At 45.9% G+C, this 17,524-nt stretch overlaps 1 protein-coding gene across 1 annotated transcript in view; it reads left to right on the forward strand.

The window, feature by feature from the left end:
* ARHGAP18 (Rho GTPase activating protein 18) overlaps nucleotides 1-17,524 on the forward strand; it is a 928,328-nt gene that overhangs the window by 315,833 nt on the left and 594,971 nt on the right. Inside the window, exon 5 of the mRNA XM_069607469.1 lies at nucleotides 3,901-4,061. Coding sequence (XP_069463570.1) covers nucleotides 3,901-4,061 — 161 coding nt within the window. The remainder of the gene's footprint in view (nucleotides 1-3,900; nucleotides 4,062-17,524) is intronic.

Here is a 17,524-nt window from a genome sequence, read left to right on the forward strand (position 1 = left end):
TCTAACAACTCGGCCGAACTCTTTAGAATCTGCAAGGAGCTGGCCAACCCTGCTGCAGTCTCTACCCCTCCTGTTGCCTCCCAGGCTCTTTGCAATGCCCTTACCTCTCACTTCATTTAAAAAAACCAGGACGTCCTGTCCACCCTCTCCACCCACACCCCTCCTCTCCCCTCTCCATCTGTGCTTGCTGACCCTCCTTTAGCCACCATCCATCTCGTCCTTTCCTCTTTTCCCCCTTGATGAGGTCGCTAGACAAGTCCGATCTATGAAGGCCTCGTCAAAACAGGTTCATCTCTGTTCCGCTAAAACCATCAAGGACCACTTTGACACCCTCGCTCCGGCCCTTGCTGATTTTTGCAACCACTCCTTTGCCTCGGGATCCTTCCCCTCCCCTCTGAAGCACTCCTTTGTGCATCCTCTTCTCAAGAAACCCACAGCTGATCCTCCTTGTCCAGGAAACTATCCCCAATTTCCATTACTCCCTTTCTTGGCAAACTCCTGGAAAAGTTGGCCATCTCTCAGCTTAACCTTCATTCCAATTCTGTTGGCTGTCTCCATGACCACCAGTCTGGCTTCAGAGCTGCCAGAAGCACGGAAATGGCTCTCCTGAACATCTGTGAAGATCTGCTCTCCAACCTTGACTCTAACATTCCCTCTGTCGCCTTCTCAATCTCTCTTCTGCCTTCGACACGGTCAACCATACCATCCTGCTCAACCATCTCTGTAAAAACCTGGGTATCACTGATCAGGCTCTGGCCTGGTTGACCTCTTTCCTCTCAGATCGACCCTCCCAGGTCCAACTTGGGTCCTTCCTTTCATCCATCTTCCTCTCTCTGTGGTGTTCCCCAGGAGTCTAACCTCTCGCCCTGGCTTTTCAACCAATACCTGGCAACTCTCGCCCACTGCATTGCCACTTTCTCTCAAATTTCCAGTGCTACTCTGACAACACGCAACTCCTTTTCAGGCTGCCCTCTGGCACCTCCTCTCCCTCTCTGATTGCCTAAGTGCCATTCAAGATTGGTGTTCCGCCAATGATCTTTGTCTGAATGCCAGCAAGACGGAGATCCTCCCCATCGGCACACCTTCACCATCCTTTCCCCTCACTCTCTGGCTGGCCTCCCTTGGCCGCCCTCCTACCCCCACCTGCAGGGCTAAGAACCTCAGGGTCATCTTTGACTCCACCCTTTCCTTCTCCACCCACATCTCTGAGGTCTGTAAAAAGTCACATTTCCGACTGCACCTCCTCAGAGGTACTCTGCCTTTCCTCTCCTTCCCGCAGAAGCTCATGGTATCCCAAGCTCTGGTTCTCTCTAGCTTGGACTATTGTAACAGCCTCTTTCTAAATCTACCTGCCTCTACTCTCCGCCCTCTGCAGCTAATACAGAAAAGGACTGCAAGACTTGTCCTTGGCCTCAAGCCCTGGGATTGTAACTCTCCAGCTCTGAAATCTCTCCACTGGCTCCCAGTGGATGCAAGGATTACATTCAAAACCCTCTCCATTGTCCACAAGGCTTTCTGGGGCCTGGGTCCAAAATACCTTCAGCTATCCCTCCCCTCTCGAGCTCTTTGCTCCTCTACCTCCAAATCCCTCGTCAGTCGTTTTTCAAAGAAACGAGCTGGGGGTAGATCTGTCTTGGGCCTCCCTCTGGAATAGCCTCCCAGCCACTCTAAAACTTGGAGAACCATCTACGGTTCCGGAGGCACCTCAAGACCTTCCTCTTCTGCCTTCGCTCCCCCTCTCCCCTGCTAATCTGTTCCCTCTTGGCACTGTGCACCTGGCCACCCTCTGTCCTTTGGGCCCAGATACTGCTCACCCTGCCACACCCCTTGCACTGGGGTCTGTATCTGTACCCATAAAGCCCCTCCCCTTTTCTTCCTGCACTTATCAGACCTACCCTTCCTGCTGCCTTAAACCTAGCACTTGCAAATTGCTGGCTGAATTACCACTGTTTGTTGCCTTTTTTATTATTTAGCTGTTTCTCCTCTGCTTCGCACTTTCCACTTCTCCCTCCTTCCATGCACTTTTCCCCTCCCCCTCTCCCATGCACTTGCGCGTTCTCAATGTCACTGGGCCTAGTAAGATCGCTGTTTTGTTCTCCCCTGTTCCCCTCCCTTGCCGCGCTCTGAAACACTTGTGTACGAGCGCGATAGAAATAAAATATCAATCAAAAACAGACCCTACATTCCCTAGCTTTTACACGTGCTTTCAGTACAACTACAGTTATGCCCATCACCATTTTCATGTATCCATTTTGTTCGATCACTGTCATGTTTGAGTAATGTCATTAACTAGTTTCATTAGTGCCACAGAGAAAAAGCTGAATGCCTTTTTGTGAATTAGAGCTTTGCCTCAAGATGGCTGAGTGGTGAGCGCTTGCTGCACAAGTGTGTATCATGTTTGGGATCCATTGAGATGTCAGCCCTTCATCCTTTTGGGGCTCAAACCATTGACTCTTTTAGGTTTGGTTATTGCAGCACCCATTATAACCAGTGCTTGGAGTTTGAAAATAGCTAACCTCACACAGTGCGTGCATTTTTTTAATTACTTTAAATGATGTACATAGTATGGTCGCTGTACTACTAGAATACTTCATTGTGTATAATGAACCTTTATATGTCCAGGACATGGTTTACATACCATCTTTTAACTGTGGTGCATACAACTAGTTTGTTTACTTGGCGACTACAAGAATAAGTCAATGGCCATACTTTGCAAACTCATCCAGACATTCACAAACCGCAACATATACTTTCCCACCTTCATACAACTTAAACTAAAGCCTAAACATTTGGTTTTGCCAATGCTTTTTCCCCCCATTTCAACTGTAGTGGGCAATTTTCTGTATTTTATTTTGATACCAAGCATGTCACCTTTGGAAAATAATTGGGTACGTTTTTAGAAAAGCATACTGGAAACAAATCGGTGAACCATATTAATCGGTGCAAGTTATTTCTGGAGCAGACAAACGCGGAGTTCGAAAACGTGATGCTTTTAACCGAGTTGTGATCTAAAGATATGGCATAGAACTGACGCTATGTGCTGGATGCTAACCGAGAAAGCAACCCCAGTCCTATGCAGTCGTCTCCTGGATATTTTAGTCTTAAAAAAAGCAGTCAAATGGCAGATTAGTTTCTTATGATCGTCCCCACTCCTCCCGCAGCAGACATTTATAAGGGATTTTATTTTGCAGTTCATTAGCATGGAACAAAGTTGCCATTTTCAAGGGAGTGAGATCCTTTAAGCAAAACCGGTCCACACACCTGCCTTCAGAAACTGGCACTTCAAATGATGGCACCAAAAGGCCATGGAGGAGTGGTGTTAATGTCCTCTAGCAACGTAGGCCTCAAAGTGTGTGCAGTTTGTGTGTGGAGCGAATAGGGATATGGCCAAAGCAGTAGAGCATCTGTAGCCCTCCACAAATAATATATTTCTGTCTCTATAGTATTAGTTTCGACTAACGCCACTTATCAGCTAAAACCTGCAAGAGATGTTTAATTGCAATCTGCTCACACATCCGTTGTGAGGCTCCTGCATGTCTTTATGGGAGAATTGTCCTTGGTTTCAGTCCTCATTCCACTTATCTTCCAGATGGATATAACTTTTAATTGTACTTTAAAACTAAACCACAGCAAGGAACAGCCTGATCACATCTGCAACACTGGAAGGTGTCGGGATGTTGATCTTCTAGCATTGAAAGTGTCTTTGGTTGTGCTTTGTGGGTTCCGTTTGCTAACAAAACAGAAGTACAACAATGACAAAAGACAAATCCTCTCGCACTTTAAAAGCAGTTTTCAACAAATTGTAATAAAAAATGAACAATGCTGAATGTTCTATTTTTTTAGAATAGAGAAAATGGCAAGGAAGGCATTATGACCATGTGAAACGTAATTTATTTTCAGATAAGAGATTAACTGACATTAAAGAAAAAATGTTGTTGGAAGATTTACCAACCTCTGAAACGGACATCAACGTGGAGGTTTCATTTGCAGAGCAGGCATCGCGTTTTAAAGACTCTTCAAAAGTCAAAAAGGGAAACTCGGAGGACGATGCCCAGCTACTGGTAAGCCATTTCCCTACACTCATATTTTACGTGTTCTAACGTTATTGCAGACACTATAGAGTTCTGAACCTCAATGGGTTTATGTTAAGTTATTTACCATCCCCAATTCAAATTTTGAAGGATGTTTATGCCACAATATTGACATTCGTAGGGTGTGGCCAGCAGGATCCAGTCTGACAATTGCCTTGGTGGGTGGATGGGGCTGGGGGGGGGGGGCGCGGCAGTGTTTAATCTATGTAGCGTTTTCTCCGGCTGAACCATAGAAACAGGCTGAGGCCTTGCCTGCTAGTTGCTGTCTCCAAAACCTTTAGTGTCAATGAAGATGTTAAGCAATCCTTGGGCTTAGTACTTGTGTTAGGCCCCATGTTAAGTAATTATAGTTTCCAGATTAGCTAATTGACTATTTGGAAACTAGTGATTTCCCGGATTCCTAGGGGAAGTAGGCAGAAGATATTGGGCACTGATCAAAAATGGCAGAGGTGTATAGAAGAACCACAGGCCTCGTCCTGATTCGGGGAAGGAGCATGGAGAGCAATGTTCAGAGGCAGAGGGGAATGGGCAATGGGCAATTTTGTGCAAGGAGTCCTAAAACGTTTGTACTACCAGTTGTGTGTAATCTGATGTTTCAGGGAGCAATGGGTAAGTCCCCTTAGTAATTTTACAGAGATCAATGAGTTTTTGATGGCACTAATGGGAGTAAAGTGGAGTGCTGCGTGTGGTCGTTTCTCTGTAGTTCCAGGACTGCATATGTTCCATTTTCCTATTTGCTTTCCAGAAGTCCTATGTGGTAGTGCTGCCGTAAAGTAAGGCAAGCGAGGTGGACTGGTTCAAGAGGTAGCTAGATGCTTCATGTATATTTGGGCGAAGGATTGTGCTTTGGTCAGCCTAAACCAAATGGAATTGTGCTGTGCAATGTGATATTTTGTGTATGGTTTAATGACCTTTGCATCTGGTGGTTTTCAGTCAATTGAGTTTAGTACTTATGTTTTCAAGAGATTTATTGTTCTTTGGGTTTGTACCCCAGAAATCACAAGGTGTATGTACAATAATTTTAAACCCCAATACATTTTTATATATAGTGTTGTGTAGAGCACAACCTATTACAATCGCATACTTGTTGGGATGGGAATGCTTGTAACTTTGGATTGTAAGCGGTTGTGAATATTTTGTGATCTCTTCTATTACTTTTATTGTATTACACTGAGCCTCTACAAGAGGGGACCAATTGACTGCCACGCTACACAGAAATGCATGCAAACCTGAATGCTTTCCTTTTTCTGCCTCTTTGGGCCTGGTCTGCCTGGTATAGCATTACAAAGAGATACATATCTAGAGATGCCCCTCGTGCTCACTTTGCCTATGGGACTCTACATATTGTACTTGAAAGCAATATTTGAACATTCCTCTTTTCTTCCCCTGAAATGGGCGTTTCATTGACACAGCTCCACTATTTCGATATACAAATATCACTGAAAGGTGCAGGATACATACCTGTGAAGTGACCTCTATCTTGCCAGTTGATCGGTCATTCAATAGGGGTTATCTTTAGGAAGTCGCTTCATAGCGAATTTGGAAAATTCTGGACAAAATCTGCATAGTCCGCCAGTTTCGCATGTTAACCTAAATTCATGGCCATCTTAAGCACTTTTGGGGCCCTGGCACGGACATCTTTGGGGCCTCCTTCCACAAAACAAAAGGAATTAAGTGATTAAGAATATCTGCCCCGCCCTGCCACAATCACAACCCATAGGTTAGTCCCCTTACCCTCTTAATTCTTGCTCTAATCAGAATGATAAACAAGTACCATTTGAAGGCCAACATTATCAGTCTACGAAGAGGTTACTTCTGTTCTAGCATAGATACTGTAGACTTTGTATCAATAGAATCCAGGAAGGTATGCAGCCAGTAATATTTATGCAGGTAACCCATAATGGACGGAGAACTCACATTTGCTGCCTCACAGAACACAAACGTGTTCAAGCATGGATAGAGGAGACCAATTGGTAGGAAGCAGAAAGCTACACATACCATTGCATGGATAGTGGATGCAGATCAGAAGCTACCGGGAAGGGGTCTGTATCCAGACCGACTGAGATTGAGTGGGACATGGTTTTCAAATAGTGTTGGAATTGGAGATCAAAAGAATAAAGTACCTGTGGTGTGCAATATATCAATGTCCACTATTATAGTGGAAGCAACGCTATAGCCAGTGAAACCATGAGTGAGGCTGTTTTGAAGATCCTACCCTGAGAAGGAAACCTCTCTGAAAAGCTGACCATTTTGAAAGGTTTAGGGACTGGCAATTTCAAGAGGCTAGGTAACAAAATAATAAATTGGATGCACAGCATTACACTCACTGGTTAAGGGGTGAATCTGGGATTTGTGCCAACTCTGCAATTTATGCATTTGAACACTTTCATTACTAGTTCTTACCATTAACTAAAATAATCTAATTTTATAAAACTGACTTGGAAAGTACACCAATCGCATTACCAAACATGATAATTCTTAAACAAAATATTATAGAAGGGTATAACACAGAATGATACTTGCTTCATTCTTTCCATCATCAAGAGCAGCCTATAAGTACCTGCATACCAATCAGTGTGATTTAATCTGGGTTGGTCTTTTGTATTTTAAAGCTTTACATAGTTCCAAAACACTGGCTTGTGAAATTGTCATTTATAAACGTCCAGAAAAACGTACAGTAAGGCAAAGCGTTCTTTTGCGCCAAATGAGCAGACTTTAAAATATGCTTGGCCGAGTCCTGCACCATCTGGTCCACTCCCTTCTGTGTACCACCCCTTACACTCAAATGGCCTACATAAGTAAGGGGCTAAACGATCCCACCAGTATGCCAGGAGGCAAACTTCATAGAAGACAGTACAATAATTTTCGAGATATTAGATGATTTGACCAGAATCACTGTATAGTCTGCTGGCAAAGCCAGGAAACAAGCAGGAAATGCTTTGGTTCCAAATATGGACTAACAGTTTATGCTCATCGTTGGAGGAGATTGCCTAGGTTTTACAACACCTCAATTGAACAAACCAATTTCTAGACCTTCAACATAAAGATGACATGTTTGTTTATATAGCAAACCCTATCTGGTGCAGGTACATTGCCGATGATAGCACCTGTTGTGTTGCAAGACCAAGTACATATGCAGGCAGGTTTATAAACTTAAGACCTAGGAAAGGCTCAGCCAGCCTTACAGGAATGTTCTAGTCTGATCTTGCATAGGAACAAATCTCTGCAATGAGTGCTGAACACACTGAGCTAACATCTGAACCATTATGACACTTAATTTGCCAATACGCATTTCAAATGTGGCTATTGCCCATGATCAACATAATTCCCACAGGAAGGAAAGAATGCTACAGGAGTTGTGCCGCAAGGAACGAACACAAACTATATACACCACAGTGAACACTGAAAGCATTCCATGATGAATTGAGGCAGAATGTACTTGCCAAAACAGACAGGCAATAGGTTTAGAGCCTCAGCACCATGCCATAAAATATCCTGATGTGTGCTATTTAAGTCTGGTGACCAAAGGAATCTTACTACTTTAGATCAGACCGCTTTGTGGGGACCCCTCCAAGGTAGGGACCCTGGTCAAAGGCCCCTTTTGCCCTCCCATAAAAACGTCTCTGCCTAAATTGGTAATTAAAATCGTTTTTGGGCTGTTAGCCAACATTTCAGCCAATTATTTGGCTTATGAAGGCATCATGAAGCAAGATGCAGACAACCGATTCACTTTCTTGTTGGGGAGCATTCTCATAAATGGCTGATTCCCTTCACCTAAAGAGTCCCCCGGCAGCTTTGCTGGATTGCTAGGGTTTATTTGTTTTCACCTGGTAAGAGTGTGAGCCTTTTTCCCACTCTTACATGTGTTTTGCTGTGTGTTTGCACCGTTTGTGTCATCTTGGGCACTGGAGCCTCACCTACTCCAAGTGCACCACCTTTTTGTGTTACACAGCACCTTCAGTACAGTAACACAGGTTTGTCTTTGAGACTTCCCCTTGACTCCATTTTTCTGGGGCTGACTACTGTCCCCCAGAAACGGGCAAAGTTGCCATTAACTTTATATAGACACTTTAAATTGCAGACCCAGTACACCACATCTTACATGTAGAACTGGAAAGGGTTAACTCTTATCCCTTTTTGTCTGTGCCTCTTGGAGCCTTGTTTCGCTCCCTTAACTTTAAGACTTGGCTGGTGGCAGTGGTATCTACTCTAACTTTTCTACCGCGATTATATTATATAAACGTGGTATTGTTTCGAGGCTATTATATTCGCCTCGAACATAAACCCGATTGACCATGTACATTTGTTTTTGGCTCCAGCTGGGTTTATTCACTGTCTCTCGTGTTTTACTTTGCGCGCCAAACCGGGGATGATTCCTTTGTTCGCCGTCTTTTCGCAGGCTTCTGCACAGAAGCCCTCATTAAGGCGCCTGATAGTCTAGATGGGCAGGATGTGAGGGAGGGATCTTCGGACCCCTGCCATGGGTTGCCTAAATGACCCAAGTCGCACTCTTGTCTGATTGGCTAAGGGGACTGGCTTTGCCAGGCCAGCCACCCTGCTGTGTGATTGAGTCTGTGGGGGAGAGGAGCAAGCTTGAGGGTGGGGGGCTGCCCCTCTCCCTGGCCTGCCGGATGGTAACGGCAGTTGCCCTGCCTCGCCTTGGGCGACCCTGCGGCATTGCCCATAACTGCTGAACTCATATGCATGCAACTTACATTGGCCGAACCCTTACCCTTACCAGTGAATAAGTTGGAGCACACAGTTTGTCAAGTGTTGGCAATAAAAGAACGTAAGATTTTATTGTGCAGATATGGTTATGGGAATAACAATGATCACATATCTCGCGCCTTGAAACACTTGTGTATAGGTGTATTACAAATGCCATATATCATACATATCCTAATAATATCATTCTTTAGGACACCGGGTCCTGAGGTTACCCCCTCTGGCCTGTGCCGCCACACACGGGCAAGTTTGCCGGCTGACTGTTCCCCCGAAAGTATATCCTATTGGCAACCCCTGGAGGCGAGGGTTGCCGAAATTTCTCGAAAGAAATGCTCCATGCCCTGGTTTGATAGGCGGGTGCTGTCTTTGAGAAAAAGGTCTGGGTCACCCAAATGAATGGCCGGGTGTTTTATGAAGTTCAGGCCTCTTGCTATACATAATTTCTCTAGCCCCCTGTTCAGTATCCTTCTGGAAATGTCTATTGATTTGTAACAGATAGCCCCCTGCCCTTTCTTTCTGGGCAGGATGGCCGAGAAGTATATTTGTGTCCATTCAGTTGTGTGAAATGCCAGCTAAGGGGATCACATTTCCCCAAGTAGTTTTCTCCTTTCTGTGGGTCACCAGGTTGGTGCCCCCTAGGTGTACTATCAGGAATGCTGGCGGGTCTCTGTATGCGACCAGCTCAGCTAGTGGATCATGGATGTCGGCCCAACGGAGGCTTCTGTATCCCCACCAGGAAGCAAAGGTGTTCCTGAAAGGTGGGCCCTCTTTGGTTTCTTCTGCCCATTGGCCTGTCCTGAAGACTAATAAGTGCCGATTATCCATGCTGATCGGAGTGGGGTCTTCTCCCCCTCCCCCTGTCTGTTTCTGGAGGGATGGACAGGAAAAAGGGGGGGGGGGGCTATATTAGGTGTGGTCTGATGTATCTTTTGTAGCAGTCAGACTTCCATCCCCCTATGTTTTTTTAGCTGTTTTGGTGCCAGCCCTCCTTGCCATGCTGAGGTAGCGGCCCCGATTCTAAAGGAGTGGGTGCCAAACTCCTTCAAATCCCATCCCTCTTTGCTGATTGCTTTCATAAGCACCCCTTTAAATTGGTAGCGGCTTAGCGCCGAGTCATCCTTGTAGATTAGAAACCTCCCCCCCACTTTGGGCCTTTGTGCATAATAAAGGTTGGTGATGCACACCGGGCAGTTTGCATCATCAATGCAGCAAATGTTGATGGTTCTTTTGGCTACCGTTTTGGACTGTTGGATGTCTATGCTACCGCTGTCCTGTCTGACCCTGGCCTCCATGATGCCTAACCCGTTGTTGGCTTTGGTGCTGGAGGCGAGGAGTTCTCCTACCCGAAAAAGCCCTGAAATAGGCCAGAAAAAATGCTGTTTTAAATAGCATGGTCTTGTATGGATGCCAGCGGTTCTAGGTTAAAAGTTCGAAAACAAAAGGCTCGAATGCCTTTTTTTCGACAGTAAAATGACCAAAAAAAGGGTTGATCCCCCTCAACCCCTCCGTTTTCTTTTTCTAAAAAAGTTTTTTATATATGCTAAACGGGGGAAAAAAAATATAAATAAATAAAAAAAAGTCAATCCTTTTTCTCGGTCATTTTGCTTTCGATCAAAAGGTCATTCGACCCTTTGCATTCGAACATTTGACCGGACACCGATGCCAGCATATGGCCTCCAGTTGGTCTACTATCTTTAATAGTTTGTTAGAATCTAGGGGGCGGCGGGTGTCTACCTGAGGTACCGCTATTCTGCCCCAGCCTTTCATGGCATTGGAGATGAGGACGTTCTGGGTGGGGTCTGAGTCTCCCCGTATTTTTGAAAATATGAAATTGCTACTAGGTGTCTTTTTGCCCAGTCTCTCTTAAAACCCTGTTCATGCGCCCATTTTAGAATCGTCTTGTCTTTGATTGTTATTAAGTGTACATGGTTTAAACCAGTGGCTTTAAATACTGTTTGTAAGCACTTACTGTACTGAGCTGCAGTGGTGCTTGCTAGTGCTTTTTCTGCCATCTCTGTTTGGAACCCCGAGCCAGGGTTCGAGTTCTCTGTGGGCAGCGTGTTGTTGGCACCCGTTTTTGAGGTGCCTGGTTCTTGTTGGGCATCCCGGCCTGAGCTCTCTGGCGCTGGCGTTGATGCCGTTTTTCTTAGTTTTGCATTATCGACCAGCATTCGGCTGGTATTGCCGTCATCTGTTCTCGGGCGTGTGGTGCTAGCTCCCGGAATCTTGGCCACTGAAATCGAGATAAAGCATCTACAATATTATTGTCTGCTCCAGCGATGTGTTTTGCCTTGACACAATGTTTTCCTGGAGTGTGACTGCTGTAATGGCTCGTAGAACTTTCTGCACTAAATGGCATTTGGTAGATCTTCTGTTTATGGAGCCTACCATAGCCATGTTGTCACACCAGACCAAGAGTTCCATGTTAGTTAGCTGTCTGCCCCAGATGTGTATAGTTAGCCAAATGGGAAATATTTCTAGGAGGGTGATGTTTTTTTTTTTGTCCACCCTGCAGATTGCCATGATTTGGGCCAGTGTCCTGCCACCCATTCAGGGTCTAGTATGGCTCCAAAACCCCTGCTCCTGGCTGCATCAGTGAAGAGGACCCTTTTTGTCCATGTATTCAATGGCGTGCACCAAAGTGAGGTCCCGTTGAAGATTCTGAGGAAATTCCCCCAAATGTCCAGATCTTGTTTCACTTCTTTGCCTAGCCGGATGTGTAAGTGGGGTTCGGTGTATTTGATTTTTAGTTCTAGACTTCTGGAGAATACCTTCCCCTGGGGGATGATTCTGGCTGCAAAGTTGAGACTTCCCGCCAGTGATTGGATTTCCTTTACTCTGCCCTTGTCTTTTGTTAGGCCTTGTATTTTTTCCAGTTCAGCTAACTTTGTTTTTGGGATTCTGCATAAGCCCCCTGCAGAATCTATCTCCATACCCAGGAAGATGATGTTGGTGGCTGGTTTGGTCGTCTTCTCTGTTGCCAGAGGGATGCCCCATAATGCGGCCATCCTTTCTATCTTGACCAAGGCTCTACCGCATTCCTCGGACTTTGCTGGTCTCATCACCATTAAGTCATCGAGGTAGTGTACTAATTTGGCCCCTGGTCTCTGTTTTTGGAATGCCCATTGGAAAAAAGAGCTGAGCTGCTCGAATAGGGCGCAGGATACTGCGCATCCCATGGAGAGGCATTTGTCGACATAGAATGTGTTTTTGAAGGTAAACCCTAGCCATTGCTGAGGCTCTGGGTGAACTGGCAGTAGTCTGAAAGCAGATTCAATGTCTAGTTTGGCCATCAGGGTGTTCCTACCACATTCCTGTATGAGTCTTACTACTTCTTGGAAGTGTCTGTAGGATACCGCAGATTCAGTGTGCGGGATGCAGTCGTTCAGTGATTGGCCTTTAGGGTAGGACAAATGATGAATTAGTCTCATTTTCCCAGGTTCTTTTTTGGGGACCAATCCCAGGGGGGGGGATCTGATCTAATCCCTGAAAGGCATGGAGTTCTAGGGGCCTGCAATCCTGCCCAATAGTAATTCCTTCTCAATTTTGCTCTCCACCATTTGTGGGTTGTCCCTGGCTGACTTCACGTTTTTGGTGATATTCTGGGTCCCTTTTCCCTTGAAGGGGATGATGAAACTTTGCAGGATTGCCTCGCTGGTTTCTCTGTCTGGGTAATTCATCAGTGCTTCTCTAAAATTGTTTGGATTGATGGGGGTTCTACCTGGTTCTAAGAGGGGTTGGCAGGGCGGGGTTGGTGCTAATCTTTTGCATATTTGGCTGGAAGTCTGATGCAATTGCTTGCTGCATTTTCACTATTGCAGTTAGTGCAAGTGTGTTTATACCAGCATTCCTTCCCCCCAGGTGCACAGGTTTTTTCCAAAATTCCTGCACAGGAAATTGGCCTTGGGGGAGTGGTTTTTGTTCTGCCTGTGGGCATTCGATTTAGCCGCCCATGGCTGATTCTTCCGACAGGGCTGTTCCCCCTTTTTGTGTTTTTCATTTTCTGAAAATCTGGGGCCCTGTGAATTTTTGTTATTTTTGGGTGTCGCTTGGTTGACGTCTTCCTCTGATGGAGGCTCAGTGTTTAGCATGTATGTCATTCTGTACCTCGTCCCAGTCTATGGCTGGCCTATGACATGCTCCACCTGAATCTAATATCATATGCTAGCCGGGTTTTATCCTTTTGGGCGATTTTTACTTCTCTGATTTTGTCCATGTACGCCCATAGTTTTTTACCATCCTGGGGGAATTTTTCTTCATATATAGTTGCCAGGATGGCGAAGGATTGCAACCAGTTGACCCGTTTCTGCTCTACCTGGGCGTTTCTGGCTATGGCTTTCTCCTCTATCTTTGGCCTGGTGCGTTTGCATTGGGAGTTGCCCATGCTTTTAGTGCACCTGTCGGGTCTGGTGTTGCCGCTGTTGGCGTAACTGGACCTATGGCGGCTGCTGTTGGTGGTGTTGGTATTGTTGCGGGTGGCATGGGGTTTATGATGTCGGGTTCTAGTGGTGTGGCTTTTGGGTCCGGGCCCACCTGGGTGTGGGGGTTGTGTTTTACCCCTGATTTCGAGCAATAATTGTTGCATTTCACTCATGTTTTCACATAATTTAGACAGTTTTTTATTTTTGTTACCTGCTGGCTTCCTTTTCTTTGGCAATGGGTCATCCTCCTGGCCTGGTGGCATGGGCACCCCTTCCTTTGGTAGGCCATATAAGTTTTCTCTGACCCAGGCCCAGCCATAATGTTCGGCTGCCTCAATTGCTGCTAGTAGGTGAGGTGATTTGGGTTTCTGTGATGGGATTATGGGTTCCTGTGGTTTTCGTTTTGAGGCCATTATTCTTTGCCTGTTTGAATGGAATGAAAAAAATGTATCTTATGTAACTAAACAGCTATTTCCGTTATAAATTGAACATCCATGCACGGTTTGATTGTTGCCCCATGAAAATCGGTTTAAAGGCAAAAACAAAAATTGCTATGTTGCCCCTTTTGGGTAACTGGTTGGTGGTGTGCCTGGATGGAAGTTTCAACACTTTAATTCTTTTGTACTGACCATTTTGCCAAATGTACTTAATTGGGCTTTTCTATGTTCATAAAATTGTAGCCTGGAGAGCAGTAACTGCTTTGTCAATTTTATTTATGTGCCCTTTGTTTCGCGTATGTCTACCGAGAAAAAGCTTATTACCATTCAGTTTGAGCGTATTGCTTGTCTGGCGTACCCAGGGATTTTTTCAATTTAAATTTCGCACTGTGTGGCGGGTGTGGGATTCGATCCTGCGTAGTCTTGTTTGCAAGACATCCGCGTTGCCACTGCGCTATTTGTACAGGTCTCTGACATCTAATAAGATCCTTTGTGCCTGAGCTCAATAGTACGTGCAGTGTGAGATAATGTTGCCCGATGTTATTTGTTGATTAGTATTGTAATTGACATTAAATCAACCTTTAATAAAGCCATGCTAGTTTCGTTTTTCGTAGCTGGGAAACAAAGATGCAATTAGTGGTTGCGGGAGCTCTGCTTCCGATCGGCTGCCAGCGGGATGTTTACATTAAAGTTTACCAGCTAAAAGCAGCCTTTCATTTGTTTCGCAACCCGGCGCAGTGGCTCACCTACTTGTAATGTGAAACTGACACGCCGCCTGCGCCGGACTGCCTTGTTTGTTTTTCTCCACTTGTTCGGGCCGACCTCCTGGCGTCCTGCTCTTCAAATATGCTGTGCGATCTCCTTAGACTTGTTTTGCCTTCAATTCTGCCGCTCGTCTGCAGGAGTTTGTTTAGAACAGTGCTTTGTTCTGAAAAGGAAAAAGGCGCTGCGGATGCAGTGAACTTTTGAGTTGCTAAAAAAGCAAAGAGTGGAGGAAGCTGAGTGAACAGCGAACCTCCTGTTTGGGTCCCCCTTCAGGGTCCACAAACAGATTGTTTTCTTAGAGCTTGCTGCTCTGATTTGCAAGACCCAGGGGAGCCCTGGGTCTTTGATGTGCATAGTGGGGGCTGTAGTCCAGCCCCCAGGCCGGTGTAGCTGACTGTCTGGCCCCCTGAGAGGGGGGCAGGTCTTTGAACCTGCGCCCTGCCTGCCTGACTGTTGATTCTCTTAGGTGTTTAGCACCTAGTTGCTTTGTGGAAGGGTGAGTTGATTGTTCACACCTCACCCTTCCCGGGCTTTGTGTGGCAGAGACTGCGTGTCTGTCTGTGGGGTAGAGGAGCTTGCTTGAGGGTGGGAGCTGCCCCTCTCCCTGGCCTGCCGGATTGTAACAGCAGTTACCCTGCCTCGCATTGGGCGGCCCTGCGGCATTGCCCAGTAGCGTCCCATTGCAGTCAGTTCTCTGGGTTCCCAAGGTCCAGTTGGGAACAATTAACACCGGCAATTGCTGGTGTTTTGGTCCTCCTGGCTACCCGCTCAGGTTGCAGTACCTCTGTGCCCCCCCAGCCTACTCCCCTCCCCCCCAAACCACCACTACCTCCCTCTCTTCCCCCGGTAACAGTGCACTCTGATGGTCCTGCTAGACAGCATTTTACTTTGTCAGCATGCCAGAACTATTTTTGGGACATGATTAGCAGAGGAAAACTAATATTTGGATTATGCTTTCAGTCTAAACCAAATGGAGTTGTACTATGCATTGTGATGCTTTGTGTATGGTGTAATTACCTTAACATCTGGTGGAAAGAGCCTCCCGCAGCTGCTGAATTTCCTTAGCCACCAAAATAAAATGGAAGACCTGCAGCCTTCTGCTTACCTCCATAACAAATGGGGAAACTAATTTGCACTTGTTGCTGTCTAGGGTATCAAAATCGCATCACAAGGACATTTTGTTGAATAGCTTTATGTACCATGTGCATAGTTGGAAAAATGCCTATAGGGCCTATGAGTAGGCAAACTACACCGCTGGGAAAGTTAGACCGAACCGTATCCAAATGCAAGGTGAACCAGTCTAGTCCTTATTCTGTTTAAATCTTCTGTCTGTTCGGGCAGCAAACCCTAAAGGCTCAGTGTTAGTTATTTATAGCGTCCCTGCACACAATGGTGCAGGGGTCATGTCCTCACAGCATGGCTGCTGGCCGTGTTCTCCTGCTTGATCCGAAATAAAGAGTAGCCTTATACCGTTGATATTGGATAAGGAATGCAGAAAGTGGCTGTGAACGTTGCTTGGGGCGAGAGGAACACTCGGCGTGCGGAGCCCGTCGATGCGGCGTCCGGAACACATGGAGAGAGGTCTTGAGCTGGCGAATGCTTAAAGGGATGGCCATCCTGTGACCGCAGAGATCTAGAGTGGTGATTGCACCTGAGTCGCAGGGCGAGTCGAGGGCAGAGGACCCTATATGGATGGGATCCAGGATTGGTGAGTGTGCTGAGGTGGCAGCCCTGACGTGCAAGCAGTGGGCTGCGGAGACTGCCCTGCATGAGGCTCACTGAGGCTGTGGTGTCTGCCCGACTGCCACACCTGATGAGCTCTTGGAAAGATGTGGTGTGGCAGGAGACAGTCCTCCAGATTGCATGCTGGACAAACAGCACAAAAGGGAAAACCAGACCAGACAAAATGCAGGCCTTTGACGCAATGGTGAAGGCATCAGTGCAGCTCTGTCGGAGGGCTGCGCCACACAGACTGCCTCGCCCCAGGGAATAAGAAGGAAGAGAATCTGATTTTCAAGTCTATTGCAGCATTGAAAACTTGGAGAGGAAGAACGATGAGGTTATCATTGATGTTGAGTGACTTAGACTGGACGTGCGGGCTCTTGCTAACGCAATGAAAACCATGTATCGCACAGAACGTGAGGGCACTTGCTGAAGGAATGAAAACCGTGTTTTGCAGACTGACTAGAATAAGCAGCAGATCACTGTAGCTCTGTCGGATGTGCAGGAACTGAAAATGAAGGTGAAAACAAAAATGGAGCTGAGGGTGTAAAAATACGCCTATGTTTTTGTTCTTGTAAGAGCAAGGAACGTTTTTGCAATTCTGAATTCACCATTTTCCAAGCTTTCAAGAAGAGTTGAAAAATACAAAAATATTTTTCATAAGTGTACCTTTTGGTTTTGGGGGAGATTTTTTCTTGATTCTTTTTTAACAGAACATGCTTGCATGCAATGCAAGAGGTAGGGAAACTAAATGGAAACACAGGTATACATATCTAAGAAGTAGATACAAGTTCAGGAAGTGGTCATTTTGCACAGGTCAGGCAAGACTATGTATCCAATTCCAATTGTTTGGCAAAACATTGGAAAAGTGACAGAAAAAAATGTATGTGCTGTACATGTTTGCACTATTCAGCAAAGCAATGCACCAGTACATTCTCGCGACTCTTCTGGTTAAGAAATATCTCCGTAATGTTTCACAAAACGAGCAATACCGCGAGCCAAAGACCAAGCCATGGTACACAGTATTTTGCTGATGACCTAAACTGAGTGACTTAGCATTTGATAACAAAAATCCATGTGGTGAAGAATGCCAAGCATTCATTTTTTGAAAGCGCTCAGGCTGACCTTTTGAAGGATGGGTGATTTATGCAGGTCGCAAAAGCATACAGTGCCCAAAGCAGTGACTAGGGCACATTTGGGAAATGAAAGGGTTGTGTAACAAACCACAGTAGGAAATGTATGAAAACATTATCACAACCAAGTGAAAACACATTTCCTACCTTCCCACATGTGTTCCGATGACAGCAGCACCTCATAAGTGTGGGTGCACTGGCCTGGGCGCAAAGGGGAATGGCTAAACCAC

This window comes from Ambystoma mexicanum, chromosome 4q (assembly GCF_040938575.1).
Source record: "Ambystoma mexicanum isolate Mex_15411 chromosome 4q, UKY_AmexF1_1, whole genome shotgun sequence".
Classification (NCBI taxonomy): Eukaryota; Metazoa; Chordata; class Amphibia; order Caudata; family Ambystomatidae; genus Ambystoma; species Ambystoma mexicanum.